The 16,710-nt window shown below is 35.3% G+C and overlaps 1 protein-coding gene across 1 annotated transcript; it reads right to left on the reverse strand.

Annotated features, from left to right (window-relative positions):
• Positions 1-3,062: 3,062 nt before the first annotated feature.
• Positions 3,063-15,805, reverse strand: LOC132277572 (polyadenylate-binding protein 8-like). Its single transcript, XM_059779416.1, has 9 exons — positions 15,219-15,805; positions 11,670-11,788; positions 10,694-11,350; positions 10,479-10,556; positions 10,295-10,384; positions 8,982-9,116; positions 3,976-4,152; positions 3,683-3,883; positions 3,063-3,596 (listed from the first exon to the last, which is right to left on the reverse strand). Exons 1-9 carry the CDS (start codon positions 15,457-15,459, stop codon positions 3,354-3,356), a joined length of 1,941 nt encoding a protein of 646 aa, XP_059635399.1. The 5' UTR covers positions 15,460-15,805; the 3' UTR covers positions 3,063-3,353.
• Positions 15,806-16,710: the final 905 nt, after the last annotated feature.

The raw sequence follows: 16,710 nt of genomic DNA on the forward strand, positions 1-16,710 counted from the left end.
TGTGCATGTTTCTATTGCACCACCACAACGCACCAAAATGGGTCATCAACAACGACTTGGGATTTATATAGGTAAGATTTGCTGACTATCATTTTGATGAGGTTGTCTTAACACCATTAGGGGAAGAAAAGACACAAATAGAGCGAAATGAGATTAATTGGAATGTCTCAGCTTTATCTCATTTTGATTCTCGAACAAATCATTGTGAGTTAGAAGTTCAGAGGATCATTCATTTTTAAGGTATTGAAAATCAATTGCCAGACGCATGCACTGACACAAAGAAAAGGGTAAAGTTCCATGTACCGACTGCAAATATTCCAGCCGAATTGATGTCCCTGAAGGACAACCCATCAGTACTGCAACTGATGTATCTACAACACGCTAGAAGCGTGGAAGGCCTATTGGTGCAAAAGATACTGTTCCGTGGAAAAGGAAAGTACAAGAGAAATCAAATAAAGAAATTGGCGCTCCTGAAGATGCCACACTTGCAAAAGGAACAACAAAAATGATTAATTAATTTAAATTTTATAAACAAGTAATCCCAGAAGAGGCAAGCCCCGAAAGTAGCATAGGCCCCAGAAAAGGCATGCCCCAAAAGTGGCACATACCCCAAAAGTGGAGCATACCCCAGAAGTGACACAAGCCCTAGAAGAGGACCGGTACCTGAAAGTAATGAGATCTCAATGAACTATGGAGAATTGTGGGATAAGAATACAATTATTATTAACGATATTCTCTTTTGTAGTTGTTTTTGACATTACAGGTGATAATGAGGATCCTGAATCTCAAAACATCGAATAGTGTTAACATAGAATTAATTGGCCAAAATGGAAAGAAAGGATACAGGCAGAGCTAAACTCTTAGCAAAAGGTGAAGTTTTTTGGACTGTAGTTCAGACACCTGAAGATGTCATGCCTGTAGGGTACAAATGGGTATTTGTATAGAAACGTAATGAGAAAAATGAAATTCTAAGACACAAAGCCCAACTTGTAGCTCAAGCTTTCTCGCAAAAGCCTAGTATTGATTATGAGGAGACATACTCTCTTGTGATGGATTCAATCAACATAATGAGAAAAATGAAATTCTAAGATACAAAACCTGACTTGTAGCTCAAGGTTTCTCGCATAGACCTAGTATTAATTATGATGAGACAACTCTCCTGTGATGGATGCAATCACATTTCACTTAATCAGTTTGACAGTCTTAAAAGGACTATATATACGTCTTATGGACGTGGTTACGACTTATTTATATGGATCACTAGATAATGACATATATTTATGAAAATCGCTGAAGGATTTAAAATGTCTGAACCAAATAACTTAATACCATGTACCATGTATTCAATCAAGCTACAACGATCATTATACGGATTGAATCAATCTGGACGCATGTAGTACAATCGTCTCAATGAGTATTTACTAAAAGAATGATATGTGAATAATCCAATTTGTCTATGCATTTTCATCAAGAAATCAAAATTTGGATTTGATCTAAATCTTGTGGAAACTCCTGAAAAGCTCACTACGACTGCTGATTATTTAAAGAAGAATTCGAAATGAAAGATCTTGGTAAAACAAAAAAATTCTCGACCTGCAGATCTAGTATTTACCAAATGGAACTCTTATCCATCACTCAACATACACTTAAAAAATTCTGAAGTGTTTTTATATAGATAAAACTCATCCCTTGAATACTCCAATGATTGTTCGACCACTTGATATTAAGAAAGATCATTTTCGTCCTCAAGAAGAAGACGAAGAAATTCTTGGTCCTAAACTACCATATCTAAGTGCAATCAATGCTTTTATGTACCTTGTGAATTGCACCAGACCTGATATAGCATTTACAATTAACTTACTAGCACGGTATCGTTCTGCACCATGGGTCGAACACATTCTACGTTACCTTTGTGGAACGACTGATATTGGGTCGTTTTATTCAAGAAAATCAAAGCCACAGTTGGTCGGATATGCAGATGTAGGTTATCTTTCCGACCCACATACAGCCCGATCACAAACAGAGTACTTGTTTACTTGTGGTGACATTGCTATATATACAAACCATGACTGCAACTTCCTCAAATCACTCTAAGATACTTACAATTCATAAAGCAGGTCGAGAGTGTGTTTGGTTAAGATATGTGGTACAACATATCCGAGGATCATGTGGACTCTCCTCAATCAAAGATAACCCAACAATATTATATAAAAATAATGCAACATATATTACATAGATAAGAGGATGTTACATAAAAAGTGACAGAACTAAGCACATTTCACCAAAATTCTTTTCCACACTTGAGCTCCAGAAGAGCCATGATATCGACGTTCATACGCTCGAGTAATAATCTAGCAGATTTATTCAGTAAAGCGCTTCCAACTACAACATTCAAGAAGCTAGTGCATAATATTGGAATGCGTCAATGGTATTTATTACCCCTTGTGACTTTCTACAGCAATGGTGATGAGAAACTTTGTATATATATACAACTGAGGATCCTAAACAAGATACATAGAAAGAAAAGCTCTATATATTTGTTCGGATGGTTTTGTTGCATTTTGAAGGTCTTAATAATATGAACCGTTTTTATACTTTAGTATATTAATTTTTCATATGCCAAAGAATAGTCTTGTCTAAGGACAGTCCACTATAGTTTTGAGAGTCCTTAAGCAATATGCCAAATGATAGTTTTGTGTCAAGCGCCAAATGTTTTCTTTTATACAAACATGTTCTGTATTTCTATTAAAGCCATAGAGCTCTAAAAAAAATTGCCACGAGTTCAAGAACCAATCTCAGGCCTACTTTAATCAATCAATCAACCCTAATCAAATCCTATGTTCTGTATACTATTGAAGAATTCTACAGTGCAGATTTTGCATTTGGCTTCTCGTTTCAAAGTGCAAAGTCGGTCGCTTTTGAAGCTCTTCTTGCTAGCATTGGATGTTTTGAGGCTTCTAACCAACCACCACCCCCCCCCCCCCCCCCCCCCCCCCCCCCACCTATTGGACCTATTGGGAACAATAGTTGACACTAGTTCAGTGTCTTACCTACCAAAACAATAACAAAAAGAGAGCAGCACATTGCTCATAAAAAAATAAAAATGTCCTCACAAGCATATCCTCATATGATGAAGTCTTTCACACCAATAAAACCATAACAAGTTCATGGAATCTCAGCAATCCTCACAAAGAATAAAATAAAAGATTGGGAAGTCAAAATATGCTTTCAGTAACCTACATAACGCTAAAATCAACTCCAAATACCAAAACAAAATCATGCCTTCACTACCAGAAGAAACTTGGTATAGATTGCAACACGACGACACGCACACAAATTTGAATCAAACTCGCTCAGGAAATTAGGTTGTCATTCAGGGACAGAGACGCCAGTTGGTCGGCTGGACTGTTTGCTTGCTGCTGAGCAACGTTCCTCAAGACCTCCATTGCCTCTGCAACTTTTGCCTTCAAAGCATCTGGTGATTCAAGCAAATGCAAAACCTCTGTCTGGTCCATTTCCAGAAGCATGCCTGTTACCTTGGCCGCGTGCTCATGCTCCAGCTGATCCACCAGGGGGTACAAGTTTTCGCCTAGCATCTACTCACCCAAAAAAAGATCGAAACGTCAAAGGTACAACAAAACCAGGCTCTAGAATTGTCTTAAGAGTATGGAAACAAGCCTACCGTCCTCTGCTGATCAGGAGGTGCATTTGCAAGGGCAGTCGCCAAAGCCGGAACTGGCATAGGCTGTCCCATCGAAGCATCTCGAGGTAGCATGCCACCCATGTCATATGGAACAGAAAGCATGCCTCCAACGCCAGGCATCGGGACATCTGGCATGTTGCGGCCAGGTGGATATCGATAGACGCGTCCCCGAGGAAGCATCTGAAAGAAAAATCCCCAAAATTTATTTCGTGCATCAGAAGTAGCAAGAATTAAGAGAAATGCAGTGTGTAAAATATGAGATGCAAACTGACCTGCTGTTGCATCATTGGAACAGGCTGCTGGGTTTGCTGCATGGGACCAGCTCCACGTCTCCCACCAGGGCGCTGCCCCTGTTGACCCTGCTGAACAACTGGCACAAAGAAATTTGGCATAGGAGGCCCACCTGGCCTCATTCCAGGTACAAGCTGCTGCTGGTAACCAAATCCAGCCTACAAAATTCGTTTTGATAAATTAGAATATTTGCCTCCCAAATCAATTCATGGCCCTCAAATCCATCATAAACACACATTTGACACGGCTTAGAAAAAGCTTATAGCCAGATTCTTTACAACTCCATATATCCACATAATTATGTGCAACATTGAGGTTCTTGGAAGCATAACCTCACTATATAAGCACCCTTGCCTTGCAACTTAAAACAGTTTAATAACTTATTTGTTTTTAATCTAACTTGTTTTTTTCAAAATAAAAAGTCAAGGTAGAAGTTTAAGCATCAAGAGCCCCAGGCTCACACATCATCGTCTAATATAGTGTAAAATGCTATGGTTTATGTTTTCATATTTACAAATTTAGCCATATCTGTCAAAAGGAGAGAAGGAAAAGCTTTAAAAGGAATAAATCATAAGAACAGCAGTGACTTGAACCAATACAAGTGCATTTATTTAGTGGCAAAAACCTACCAAATTGAAGGAAGACATAACAAGATCTCAGCAGGTACAAACAAGCTTTTAGATATCACGCTACCTCCAACATGTTATGGCTATACAATAAAACTAATTAAATACCTCAATTACATTGTTCTCCTTGAAGGGAGCGAGGATAACATAGTAATCCACATTTTGCCAATTTAGTCAGTGCTTCCTAAAAGTAACTTCCCAAACCACAGAAGTAGCTGTAAATAGTGGGACAAAATACCTATGCTATGTTTGGAACCAAAATCCTTTTGGGATTTGGATTATGAAAAGGAATTGGAATTGGAATTGGATTGAAATTCCATTTGTAAGTTTGGAACAAATTGGATTTTAAATGGAAAGAATTCCTTTTTTAGTTTGCATGAATGATTATATAGATATGAATTTGTAAAAAGAGTCAATAATGCCACATAAAAAAAAATTAAGTTAACAATTAGCAATAACAAATTATAATGTATTTTGCATCCATTAAAAACTATAATGAAGAAGGCTTTAACCCGAACAGAAACAAGAAAGAGAAGCATGTAAAACTCAAAACAATTATGTCCCACCATGGAATGTTACACCTCTACACACACAATGGGAAGGACCTGCGATGACACAGATTTTCTGCATGGCTTAGCTTTCCAGAATTTCTTACACTTGTATAGAGTTGTATAGGGATGTATAAAATTCTCAAAAATCAGTTCTATAATTCTTCCACCTGTTAGATCGAACTAGTATAGATTCTAACCATAAGTTGTAAGGCTCTGTGCCGATAAATAAGGGTAAGAATTCATTTGATCCACACCAAACAACAGTGTCTTGTAATCCCTCTTTCGAGTAATACAAGTTCAAATGAGTTGGAAGCTGATAGGATAGATATAATAAAAGAATACCAGAACTGACATGCAATAATTTAGATAAGGGTATATATATGTTACCACAATTTCAAACCCATCAAATTCTTCCTAAATTTTTTTTTTTTTTTTTTTTTTTTTTTTGATAAGCATCAAATTCTTCCTAATTTGATGGATAGGTACTTCAAATCCCATCAAATTCTACCTAATGGATTTCAAATGCCTTTCAAACTTCTATAAAAAAACGTAGAATTTGATGAAATTTGGAACTTGAAACATAACATTTATTTATGACTTTTCTGTATATACCCTTTACCTAAATCATAGCATATCAGGTCTCTCTCTTTGTTTCTTCCTATAAGCTTCAAATGAGTCTCTCTCTCTCTCTCTATTCGCATTAAAGCATTCTTCATTGTAGTTTTTATCAAAAAAAAGAAAGTACATTATAATTTGTTGTTGCTATTTGTTAAGTTTATTTTTTATAATTATATGTGACATTTATTTTTTTGATAAATAAAAGTATATTAGATAACGTTCAAAAGGGGAATGCATCCCGAAAGCTATACAAAGGCATAATTATATGTGACATTATTAACTCTTATTACAATTTCATATCATATCAATCATACTTTGAAACAAATTTTTTACTTTTTTATTTTAATAAGGAAAGATGAATTAGAAAGCGTTCAAGAGGGGAACGTGCACCCCGCAGACAACACAAAGGCCGAAGCCAAAAAGGGGTCCTATGGACCCAAGGAACCCAAAAAATCAAATATCTCCTCCATAGATTTACAAATTTTACCCATTCGCCCAACTAAAAAGAGAGCTAATAATGCTAAATTTCAAAGCCCCTTGGGAGATTCCTCCCAAATTTTCTATCTATTATTTTCATTCCAAATCCTATTTTACGTTCAAACTAAAAAAAGAAATTTCTTTCTTTTCAAATCCTGGGATTTGACTCCAAACAGTGTTAGCTGCACACGGATATGACGTCATGGGCCTGATTCAAATGAACTTCTGGTAGTGGGCAGGGATGAGGGCTGTAAAGGTTCTTTGCACCAATGACAATTATGAAGAAAATATGCACTAAAGAAGCAAGTTCTGTTTCTATCAACACCCCAAGAAGGACAACAGTGTAATTCATCTTTTTTAGAGATACAATAGAAAATATAAAAAATTCAAGACGAACTCGTAAAAATTTATAAAGAGATTGCAATTTTGGTCCCCTTTAAAGGGATCATGAATTTCTATATTTTCCTATTTCTTAAAATGTATTAACATGTAAAGTTTGATATTTTAAATTCTTGTAAAATAAAAATTTAAAACTTTTAGCACTGATGTGTCCACGAGTTCATTTGGCTTCAACCTAGGCCCATGAAATGTCTTATATAAAGAGTCATGACATGGAGTCCAACTGTCGGAGTTATCCCATTGTCAAACTCTAAATGATTTTCACCAGACACCAAAAATGATTTTCCTATTCTAAAACAAGATACCAATCCTGGTCAATCATGCTTAAATTTCCCCCTAGATACAAATAAGGCCTCGTTAAAGTCCCCTTCCTGACAAGGAGAGTTGGGGTGCGAAGTGTTAAGATAATGTGAATAGGAGGTACTTCTTCCCTTCACTAAATTCGACACGTACTTGACTGAATAAGGCTGGATGGGGAAAAAGGGGAGGATACTAGACACATGGTGCATTTTGAAACTGTAAAAACCAGGATAAATTTTGGGGGACAATATTGAATGGTCAATGCGCATTCATATGAAATGCTTAGCCAAACAAGTGCCAACTACCTCTTTAAAAGAAATCTCTTCTATATAAGATTAGAATTTTTGACAAATAGTTTAATAATTTTATAAAAAGAGGGAACTAAGGAACTGATAAATGAACGATTAGATAACGAAAGAACACCCAATAATTCCAAATATAAGCAAATGTAGGTTTCCAGAGCTAGTCAAGGACATTATACAAAAACTTAAGTAGATAAGAAAGTAATAAAAGAAAAGGCAAAAGGAATTGGCAACAAGAATTGTCCCAAGGATGCATATCTACACCCTTTTAACAATTAAAATATTCAGGGTGTGCCCTTTTTATAGAACAAGTGTATTTTGTGCGTGTACATATATGGGAGGGAAGCTTATTCTAACATTCAATACCAAAACACCCAGATTTATGGGTCCAACTAGTGTTATTAAAGGCGCTAGAGTTCCCTTGGAGCCTAGCGTGGCACGCTTGAGTGATGTGAGGCGCACAAGTAAAAATTTAAAACAATAATTCTCAACAAAAAGAACACAATTAAACAATAAACATCCATTAATAAAAATACTAAATATATCACAATTAAACCAATAAAGCAACCAGCAAAATAGCACAATTAAAACAATAAAGCTCCATTAAGAAAAACAGCAAATGGAACATATTTAGTTTCAGTTTTGAGTCATAAAACCAAACAATTTTAAGGGGACCTAAAAATTTCAGCAAACAGCATTCAGCAAACAGCATGCAGCAAGATGCATTCAACATTTCAAATAATCTAGCAAAATCCAGCAAACAACATTCAGAACTTAGCAAACTGCATTCAAAACAAAAAGGTAAATTCATTCAGGAAAATGCATTCAAAATAATTCAGTAAAATACATTCAGATTATTCAGGGAGGAAAAAAAACAAAGCAGGAAATTTTAAACTCATGCCACTAAGGCCCCCAAACAGTAAAACGACATGAAAATGCATGCAGCTAGCAGCACTCCGAAGCAAATGAGAACAAAGAAAATCAAGACATACTAAGAAGTTGTTTGGCTAATCCCTTTTCTTTTCTTTATTTTATTCTTTTATTACACAAGACGACAAAGTTCACTGCAACAAACTACTTGGCTACTCCCTTTTCTTTTCTTTATTTTTTTCTTTTATTGCACAAGAAGACAAAGTTCACTGCAACAAACTACTCCCTTTTCTTTCTTTCTCTGCTTTTGGTCCTTCTTTATTTGTTCCACACTCTCACGTTTCTATGTTGTATCCATCTTTATTTGACCATTGCTTTTCTTTATTTTATTCTTTTACTGCACAAGAAGACAAATTTACAAAAGCCCCTTTTTATTTCAGCACATGGCAAAAGCTGAACAGAACAAAAAAAATAATTAAAAAACAACTTAAGAGGAAGCATGAGGCGCATCCCAGGCGCGCGCCTAATGAAGGTTGCTGCGCCTGGGCTATCATGAGGTGCAATTCATGTGCCTGTAGGCGCCTAGAGCCTAGAGCCTAGGCGCGCCTGGGTGCGCCTTTAATAACACTGGGTCCAACATTTCGAAATGCCCATCTCGCAAATGATTTCTTATATGAATATGACAACTTTTTGTGTCCCCATCATATTTATGTTCCTGCTTTTGTGCATTTGTGCCACATCACTCATATATTTTTACGAAATATGATAATTACAAGTGAAAGAAGAAAATTTAGCCTATAACAAGTGAAAAGAGAGAGACAAAGAAGCCAGGAACAGTCATAACCTGAGGAATTATAGCTGGGGGGGCTTGCCCATAAAATAATTGTTGACCAAGCCCTGGAGCACCAGGAGGATACATTGGCATTCGAGGAGCAATTGAAGGTGCCATTGCAACTGGCCTCATTTGCGAAAATTGCGCCTGGAGAAAATAAATTACAGGTGTAAAAATGGAAGGAACATGACTAAATCCTTGTGCCTAAATATTACACACACATGAAAAGCTTTCCAGAAGACCGTCGCATCAGCAGTCTATGATTAAAAAGTGACGAGCTGTGAAAACATGGGAGAAAAATATAGGGAAGCCACTTCTACATTTAAATCACCTAAGCCTATCCAACATGGGAAAAAACGATGGAAAAATAAAGTAAAAGTTAGTCACTATTTGTAGCGGCATCCAAAATTAATGAAGTTGCTCAGTGATAGACCCAGAAAATTACAGATGAGGGGCGGCCTTGAACGACAAGAATAATTTTTTTAAAAAAAACTATCATAATAAACAAAAGAATCTTACATTAATTGATATTTTCGAGTACATTTACAATTGTTCTCCACAAGTTTTCATATTTTCAGAAAGCCGGATGCTAGATTCATAATTTATGCTACCAAATATATCTATTTCAAACTCAAATAATGACATATTCATTGATCTTTTATTGGATTGTGTAATTGATTGTTCCGAATATTCACATCAAAATATTCTCTGTATAGTCTCAAATGCTAAAGAGAGAATGAGAGAGAGAGAGAGAGTCAATTACCATGGATGTGGGGCAGTAGAGAGTGAGAAAGACTCAAATATTTTACCTTCTCTAAGACCCGAGACTATCAGTGGGCAAGAATATATAGCGGGGTATTTTAAAATTTTAGCGGGGGCATTTTAAAAAATTTAACAATAATTATGTCATAATTTAAATAAGAAAATATTCATTGATCTTTTAGCATTGACTTGATTTCCACTAAATCTACATTACAATATGTGAGTTGAAAGCTATACAGGTGTATATATAAAACTTCATAGCTTCTAAAGCAATATTAGTCCCTCAAAAATATTCAATTCAAAACCATGCAGGTTGAACAAACATAAATGCAACTTCAGGGACAGAGACCTATCAAGAGCGAGTGGGGACGTCCGGCCCCATTGAAATATTTTCTTATTTACATTATGACATAATTTTTGTTAAAATTTTTAAAATGCCCCCAACTAAATTTTTAAAATGCACATAAAGAGTGGGTGTTTGTCAAAGTAATGTATTTATCAAATCTACACTCTCGACCCACACAATATCTTCATCCAAGAGTAAATGTACACAGTAACATTACCTGCAGCCTTGCTCTCCTCTCTTCTTTTCGCTGTGCAAGTGCAACATAGAGGGGTTTACTGACAATCATTTTACCATTCATCTCAGCAAGCTGTAGTTTAAGAATAAAAACAGATAATGTCTAATGTATCATGATATGAAAGGCAAGAATACCCAACAAAATGGAAAAAGAAAAACCAATTTACAGCTCGAGATGCTTCTTCAGGTGTCGAGAAGGCAACAAATCCTGATCCTCTGCTAACTCCACTAGGGTCACGCATAACCTATAAACCCCAAAAGGCAAGGAAATAAAGAAAAAGAAAAAATTTCAAGTCCATTAGTCAGGCAACACACATGCATACCCACAGGGGAAAGGCAGATGAGTTTTAATATTCTCCTATTCAACAAGCATTCTACAAACCTTGCATGAAGTAATTGTACCAAACTCTGAGAATAATTCCTTTAATTTATCATCATCAATGCTGTCATCCAAGTTTTTGATATACAAATTCACCCCTTGAAATTTATCAACTGCTTCCTTTGCAGTCTGCTCAAAACGACTTTTCAGTTCGAGCTCTCTTTCAGATTTCTTCTGGGCTTTCCCAACATACCACTCCTTGTCATCAAATTTCTTTCCATTTAGAGCCTCAACAGCATTGGCAGCATCATCTGCATTCTCAAAGTTTACAAATCCGAAACACTTGGATTTTCCATCAGCATCCCTCATCACTACCACACTGGTAATTGTTCCATATTCACCAAAAGTGTTCTTCAGATCCTCTTCTGCTGTTGATTCTGCGAGATTTTTCACGTACACGTTATTGAATTTTGTCTTATTCATAACGGTGTCTCTTTCCTGCTTACGAAGAAAATGTCCAACATACACTTGTTTATCATTGATAAGCATGCCATTTAACTTATCAATTGCACCTTGAGCAGAATCTTCATTGTCAAATTGTACAAAACCATAGCCTTTGGACTGGCCAGAAGGATCAGTAGCTATCTTGCAAGAAAGGATGTTGCCGAAGCTAGAAAATGTGTCGTGTAAAGCCTTGTTGTCAATTGCCTTGTCCAGATTCTGCAGAAAATGTGCAATAGATGTATGAATAAAATATGAAATCACAAAGCAAAACCTAACACATAATAACATGCACACAATATCATTTCAGTGCAAGTATAATCCACAGAAGATGGAAAGAATGTTACCAAACTCTTTTTTGTATTAAATATATATATTTTACACACAAAAGAAACTTATTAATTGACATGAAATGCATCCAGAGTTTACAGGTTGTGCTCCATGACTATTAAAATTCTAAGCAACACATCCATAGCCAAGTTATCAAGACAAACATGTCTAGAGAGAGATGAGGAAAACAAACATAACATGTAAATACCTTGATAAAAATATTTGCAGTACCACTCTTACGGATACTGGGGTCGCGATGAGAATACATAATTCTGATTGATTTGCCATTGAGGGGAGTAAAATTAAGTAAATCTATTGCCCTTGCAGCTGTCACAAAATTAAACAAACAGTAATTAATATGGGGATGAATCCGTGGACAGTAACATAACATAAAGAGAAAAAGGGTATGCATCTGGTCTTTATATTCCTCTTAAATCATCATAAAACCTGAACTTGAAACTGAACCTACAAATGGACAACCAACAATACCTATACATAAATACTAATACAGCAACTACAACCAAAAATAAATAAACAAAGAAGCACATTCTGTCACGTCAGACCAATAAGTTGAACATGCACTAGCAGGGCCCACTATGAAGCAAACAAGAGAAAATTATAAAATACAACATGACTACACAAAGCACCGCATCAGCTCTGAATTCATAGCCCAAAGCCCAGACCAATACCCAAATCTAGTGAGGAGCAAGATAAGAAATTAAGAAAAGGAGGAAAGGTTTAGCTATAAGCAACTTGTCCAAACATATACATCTTCCAAAATTCAGATCTTGAAAACCATAATACTGAAGTATAGTCAAACAAATTAAAATTTTATTTGGGAACATCATTCTTACGGAGGAAAACACTCGCTTATAATGCCAGATTATGGAAGTTCATAAAAGAGCCACCAAATTGGTATAACTAGATACCGTTATTCTGGTATTGGGTCCGAACAAACTACACAAAAATGCTCTTATGAAATTGTTCAATGATTGCATCATAACTATTGAACTGCTACCACAAGACTTTCTTCATATTAGTTTTCTTGCTTTACAACCAAATGTTGTTACCCTTAGCATTCAAATTAAGGCTGTCTGCCGCAACAACTACAGAAGCTGTGCTATTGGATCTCATTAGAAAACTGATAACAAATAGGATTTAAATCCTTCTTCTGGAGACCACTTTCCAATAATTGTGGATGCTCCCAACAGATTGCTGGAGTAAAAACACATACTGGTCAAATAATGTCAGGTCTAATTAAGGTTTATTTTGTGATGGTTAATTCAAATTCATATTTCATTTGTATGGAAAATATATTTTAAGGTGATATAAAGGCAAAAATGTTAATTCAAGAGAATTCAGCAAAAAACTGTAATTAATCATGTCAAATTTTAAACTTAGACTGGGGAAGCGTGAGTTTCATCAAAGACCAAACTTAAGTTTGCCCTATCGAACAGTCCAGAGGGCAAAAATAAGGACACAATGTAAGACACACGTCCACAACACATGGAACCCACATCCATGCGACCTCAACTATATAAAAGAAAGAAAATGGGGATTAAAGAGGACAAGGAAAATGGGTAGAGAGAGAAAATAAAATAAAATAAAATAAACTAACAAGAGGGAGAGAAAAGAAAACAGGATGGAAATTCTGTGAGAAGCAAGGTTCAAAGTTGCGGTATTAGTTGCAGACTTTACTACTTTAGGGTCAAATTTGCAACTCAGTCAGGCAATATGCAAGCAATGCTACATATAGTGTTTAAAAAAATCTAAATAACTGTGAAACATTAATATAATATGAATCATAAAATGGAAAAAAATAAACTCATGTAGCACAAAAAAAATTAAACCCAAGTAGCACAAGCAGAGACATTTTACGACACGTCAAATCTTTAAAAAATTGGAAACAAACATGAAGTGGACAACTGTTAGAGGGGTCTTGTCCCAAGTCGGAACCGGATTGGAAAGTGATTGGGTATATATGATTTGGATATTAGCACCACAAAATAGTTTAACCTTTTAAGTCAGACTACGAAACACCCGGCCTGCTACAATTGGCATCAGATCCGGTGTCACGCCAAGCGCTAGCGTGGGTGCACCCACCTGGGAGGTGCCCGGGTCCAAGCAGGGTGGGCCAACCACTATCCGAATGAAAAAATGATTGGGTATTGTATGGGTTGGGTGTAGCACCACCTAACATCTTAAACTTTTGGGTGGACTGTTAAGCACCCGGCCCGTTACAACAACTATTTATGCATTAACTTTTATTCATTATGATTTATTGAGTAAACCAAATTATAGAACTTCAAATAATTTTTAATATTTATACTAAAAGTGACAAAATTTAGATGATGAAGCTAAGCATATTGTTTGTTTTATAATATGACTGCTTTTTAGTCATTGTAGTTATATTTCTATCCTATATATATATATATATATATAATAAAAAATAAAAAAAGGCCGACGTGTATAATGTCAATTACTATTAAAGGTTAGATGCTTTAACTTTTTCATATTGTTTCCAAGATAGTGTATATGCTTCTAGCAAATAAGATACTCTCACATTTAAACCATGTAATGTTATCTACAACATTGGAAAATGTGTTGCCCAAACAATTAATTACAATTTTAAGTAAAAATGCCATGAGAAGGTTGAGACTCCAAGGTCCATCATTCCCATTAAAATAAAAGGATATATAGAAAAGACTTCTCTTCGGATCAGTGAATCGCCATGGACCATTATTAGTGCCATGACAAGATCATTTCTCTTCAGGACATAAGAGAGTCATAAAGCTAATAGTGAAAAGCTTTAACAATACTTCCTCTATGTTACAAAAGATAGTAAAGATAAAAGGAGTAAACTATAGAGAGATAAGTAAAAAGAGTAACACAGAAACCAGTTACCTTAAAAGCTTCTTAAGAGTGAACTTTACAAGTGAACAGCAGGAGAATTTCAAGCTATTCTAATTCTATTAAACCCAATCAAAACGAAAGCGCATTTAAATAATTTGTTTTTCCAATGAATGGTTTTCGGTCATTTTGTAAGTTGGTAACAGATGCATGATATTCAACAACTGGGAAACTGACGTAAGTCTGATCACTTCTAGAATTTTTAAATTAGAGGTTGTGTGAACAAATGAAATTTCAATTATAGTTAGCATCAGAAATCAGACTGAATTCAAACAACTTTAAGATCAGCTATCGGGAAACAGACAAAGTATTGTCATTCATTAAGTCAGCAATTGTAGAATGGACCAATTTACAGTCAATAGTGATAAGTGAACTAATCTTTCAAAAACTAACTATTAGAATATGTTTATTGACCCAAATCATTTAACCATTGATGCCTTTGTTTATTTTTCATTCTTTTATCTTACCTGACCCTTACAAAAAAATACCTCAAAGCCATTACTTTATACAAGTTTGAAACTTGTATGCTCATGCTACAAATTTTCCAATTTTTAGAAGTATTCTCTCTCCAACACATTGAAACATTATGTTTATATTCAGCAATAATCCAACTTTGACAACTTAATTTCAATGAAATTATATATTATTCATATTCTTAACTAACTGGGAATACAACCAATTTTACCAATTCCCCAACATTATACATGTTAAACAATCTTTAGACACAGTAAGTCATCATTTGAAATTCCAAGCAAACATTGGACCAAATTACACAGTAATCTACAATTCAATCAAATTTGTATAACCAGCAATACAACTAAAAATACAAAGAAGAAACACAAAATACCATCTTGAGGATTGCTGTAGTTGACGTAGCCGTAACCGAGAGATCTGCGAGTGCTCAAGTCCCTGCAAACCCTAACCGAAACAACCTGGCCAACTTGATTGAATAGATCATAGAGCTGCGAGTCGGTGACATTGAAGTCAAGGTCTCCGACATAGAGAGACGTGGTCACGAGCTGGTTCGCCCCACCGGCGTTTGCCGCCACGCCATTCGGACTCTGATGTTGAACCTGAATCTGTGCCATTTCTTCCAAAACTGACTTTCAAATCTTCACTTTTTTTTCACTTTTTTTTTCCAGATTCTTCCCTCTCCTCTTGTTATTGAAACGAAACCCTAGATAGATAACAACAAAGAAATTACTGATACACTTTCGAAACCGATCGGACTATAAGGACTGAAACTGAAACGGAGTGGATTTTTGTAGTTGTGTTTTTCGGTTTTTTGGAGATAAGGGAGGAGAGGGAAGGGTAGAATGGGGATAAATCGTCGGAGATCCGGACGGATAAATAGTCGACGATGAGTGAGAAAATTTGTAGAGAGAGAATTTTTTAGGGGAGGGCAGACCGAACTGCACCGCGCCGGCTGTGATGAAACTGTGTGGTTTATATTCTGCAATCGGTGACTCTCAAAAACCCTAATTTGATACGTGGCGGAGTGGAGACCGTTTGATTTTGATGATGCCCCCACGCATGGATGTTTTCGTTACGAGGTATAACGCGTTAACGTAAATCTTCTGCAGTACTTTATCATGCGGTGTCCAAAGTTATAGTACATTCGACACTATACAATACGACTACGATACAGCCACGCAATGTGACAAACAACGTAAAAATATAATAGGATAAAATGCAAAATTAAAAAAAAAAATTCTGTAAATTTACAAATAACTCTCATTATCATATTTTGTTGACAAAATGTCTCTCATGCTTGGATTATTTTTTATTAAATAATCATAATGTCTTTTATTATTTAATTACACTTAATCTAATTTTCTTATTAAAATTAATTATGAAATAAATTTATATTATTTTGATGACATATTCTTCATTAAATTTTTATAATGTATAACATTGTAATCACCATATCTAATGCAAAGGGTATACACAATATCTAATGCAAAGGATATTATAATATGTAAATATTATGCATAAAACACAAAAAAAAACACACACCATAGAATATATCAAGTGTGATGTTGGATATACTCAAATAGAACTTTTACATAGAATACTCGTGGATAAACAAATAAACAAAGAATGTTGTGAAAAAAAGTAATAAAAAATAAAGAATGCTTTTAGCGGTAGAATAAACGTTTTAGGGCTATATATACGTTCAAAGCATGTATTTGGCACATGATCTGTATTTTCAGACCTTGTATATATAGAGAACATTGTTTACTCGCCAGGTGAAGTTCTTGGTCTCCAAGTAAACTTGTCCTCCAAATAAAATAAAATAAATTGAAAAGACAATACTAGAAGAATTAAAGAACCCATGG

The sequence above is a fragment of the Cornus florida genome, unplaced genomic scaffold (assembly GCF_030987335.1).
Source record: "Cornus florida cultivar Cherokee Brave unplaced genomic scaffold, ASM3098733v1 CherokeeBrave_3.0.0_Hap2_Chr10, whole genome shotgun sequence".
Classification (NCBI taxonomy): Eukaryota; Viridiplantae; Streptophyta; class Magnoliopsida; order Cornales; family Cornaceae; genus Cornus; species Cornus florida.